General features: G+C 31.8%; 1 protein-coding gene across 1 annotated transcript in view; it reads right to left on the bottom strand.

Annotated features, from left to right (window-relative positions):
* LOTGIDRAFT_176316 (hypothetical protein) overlaps positions 1 to 1,298 on the bottom strand; it is a gene marked incomplete at both ends in the record, with an annotated part of 14,877 nt that overhangs the window by 12,426 nt on the left and 1,153 nt on the right. Inside the window, 2 exons of the mRNA XM_009069026.1 lie at positions 124 to 186; positions 1,006 to 1,152. Coding sequence (XP_009067274.1) covers positions 124 to 186; positions 1,006 to 1,152 — 210 coding nt within the window. The remainder of the gene's footprint in view (positions 1 to 123; positions 187 to 1,005; positions 1,153 to 1,298) is intronic.

Raw genomic sequence — 1,298 nt, 5'->3', positions numbered from 1 at the left:
TAACGTACCATTCTTGCAACAATATTGAAGTAATGAGATACATAAAAGAAAACCAACTCAAAAATCAAATTACATAGGGACCTGATAAATAAAATCATAACAATTTGGCAAAAATTAACTTACTCTACTTAGCGTTACAAATCTGGTTGGATTATCAATTGACAAAATTCTAGTAGTTTGTTCTTGCTGAAAATAATATATATACATGTCAGGGAATATATATATAATTCATACAAACAATCTAACATTAATATAAATGATATAAATCATAAAGATAACCATGAAAATTAACAGTAATATGCAAGAATAAGAAAGAGTACTTTGTACTGTGTCTTTTATCTGGAAAACTTCATTTTCAATCCATACTTAATGATTCACAGAAAAAAACACGAAAAGTGCAATCTTGGTGTTCAGAAAGCATGTATGACTTTTTTCTGATGAAAGATATGTGATCATTAAGTTTCACAAATATTTGTTTGCTCGCTAACTTGAAGGTCCAGAGTTCAATCCCAGCATAGGTCAAGATGATACCTTCAGATTTTCAACCCGGTTTATCCCTGTCAGTTATGCAGGCAAGAGGGGCTGACATGGAAAAAGCGTCTAGTTGTTTGGATGGGACAATAAACTGAGGCCTAGTGTGCTAAAGGCTGTGCATGTTAAAGATCCGTTGACAGTGGGAAATCAAAAAAAGAGCAGACTGATACCGCTGTCCTGGCAAAATTTTCCTTATTGTACCCTGCATGGCGTTGTCCGTCTTGATTAGCTCACATGGTGCAGAAAAATAGGACATAAAATATTTGTAAATAATACATACCTGGATCTAAAAGGATGTAGTTGTGTAATTTAGAAATTAATAATCAAACTAAATAAAGTTGAGCTCTATACAGTGGTCAACTGAATAACTATACAGGTATATCACTTTAATGGCCTAAAAAGCACCACATTTCTGAAGCTGTACTCAAGATTTTATAGGCTTAATCAAAGGACTAATAGAATTAAGCCTACCTTATTTGGTACTATATGTCTAATTTTAGGTTCTTGTAGAAATGGTATTTCTTTCTTACTACGTATATAGTCATTTTCTCGGTATAATAATAACATATAGGTACAGAATTCATCCCAGTCTACATAACCATCACAGGATGTATCTAACTATAATAATATAAATACATCAATAATTATATCCACTTAAATATAATGGTGAAGGGGAAATGATGTAAGAAATATCTTGACAAAGATAATTGGCTATGTAAAGTATTGTAAAGTATAATGAACTGAATGGTCATTGAGTTTTCAGG

This window comes from Lottia gigantea, assembly GCF_000327385.1.
Source record: "Lottia gigantea unplaced genomic scaffold LOTGIsca_978, whole genome shotgun sequence".
NCBI lineage: Eukaryota > Metazoa > Mollusca > Gastropoda > Lottiidae > Lottia > Lottia gigantea.
Note: the sequence above shows the minus strand (reverse complement) of the source record. Positions and strands in the feature narration are given on the sequence as shown.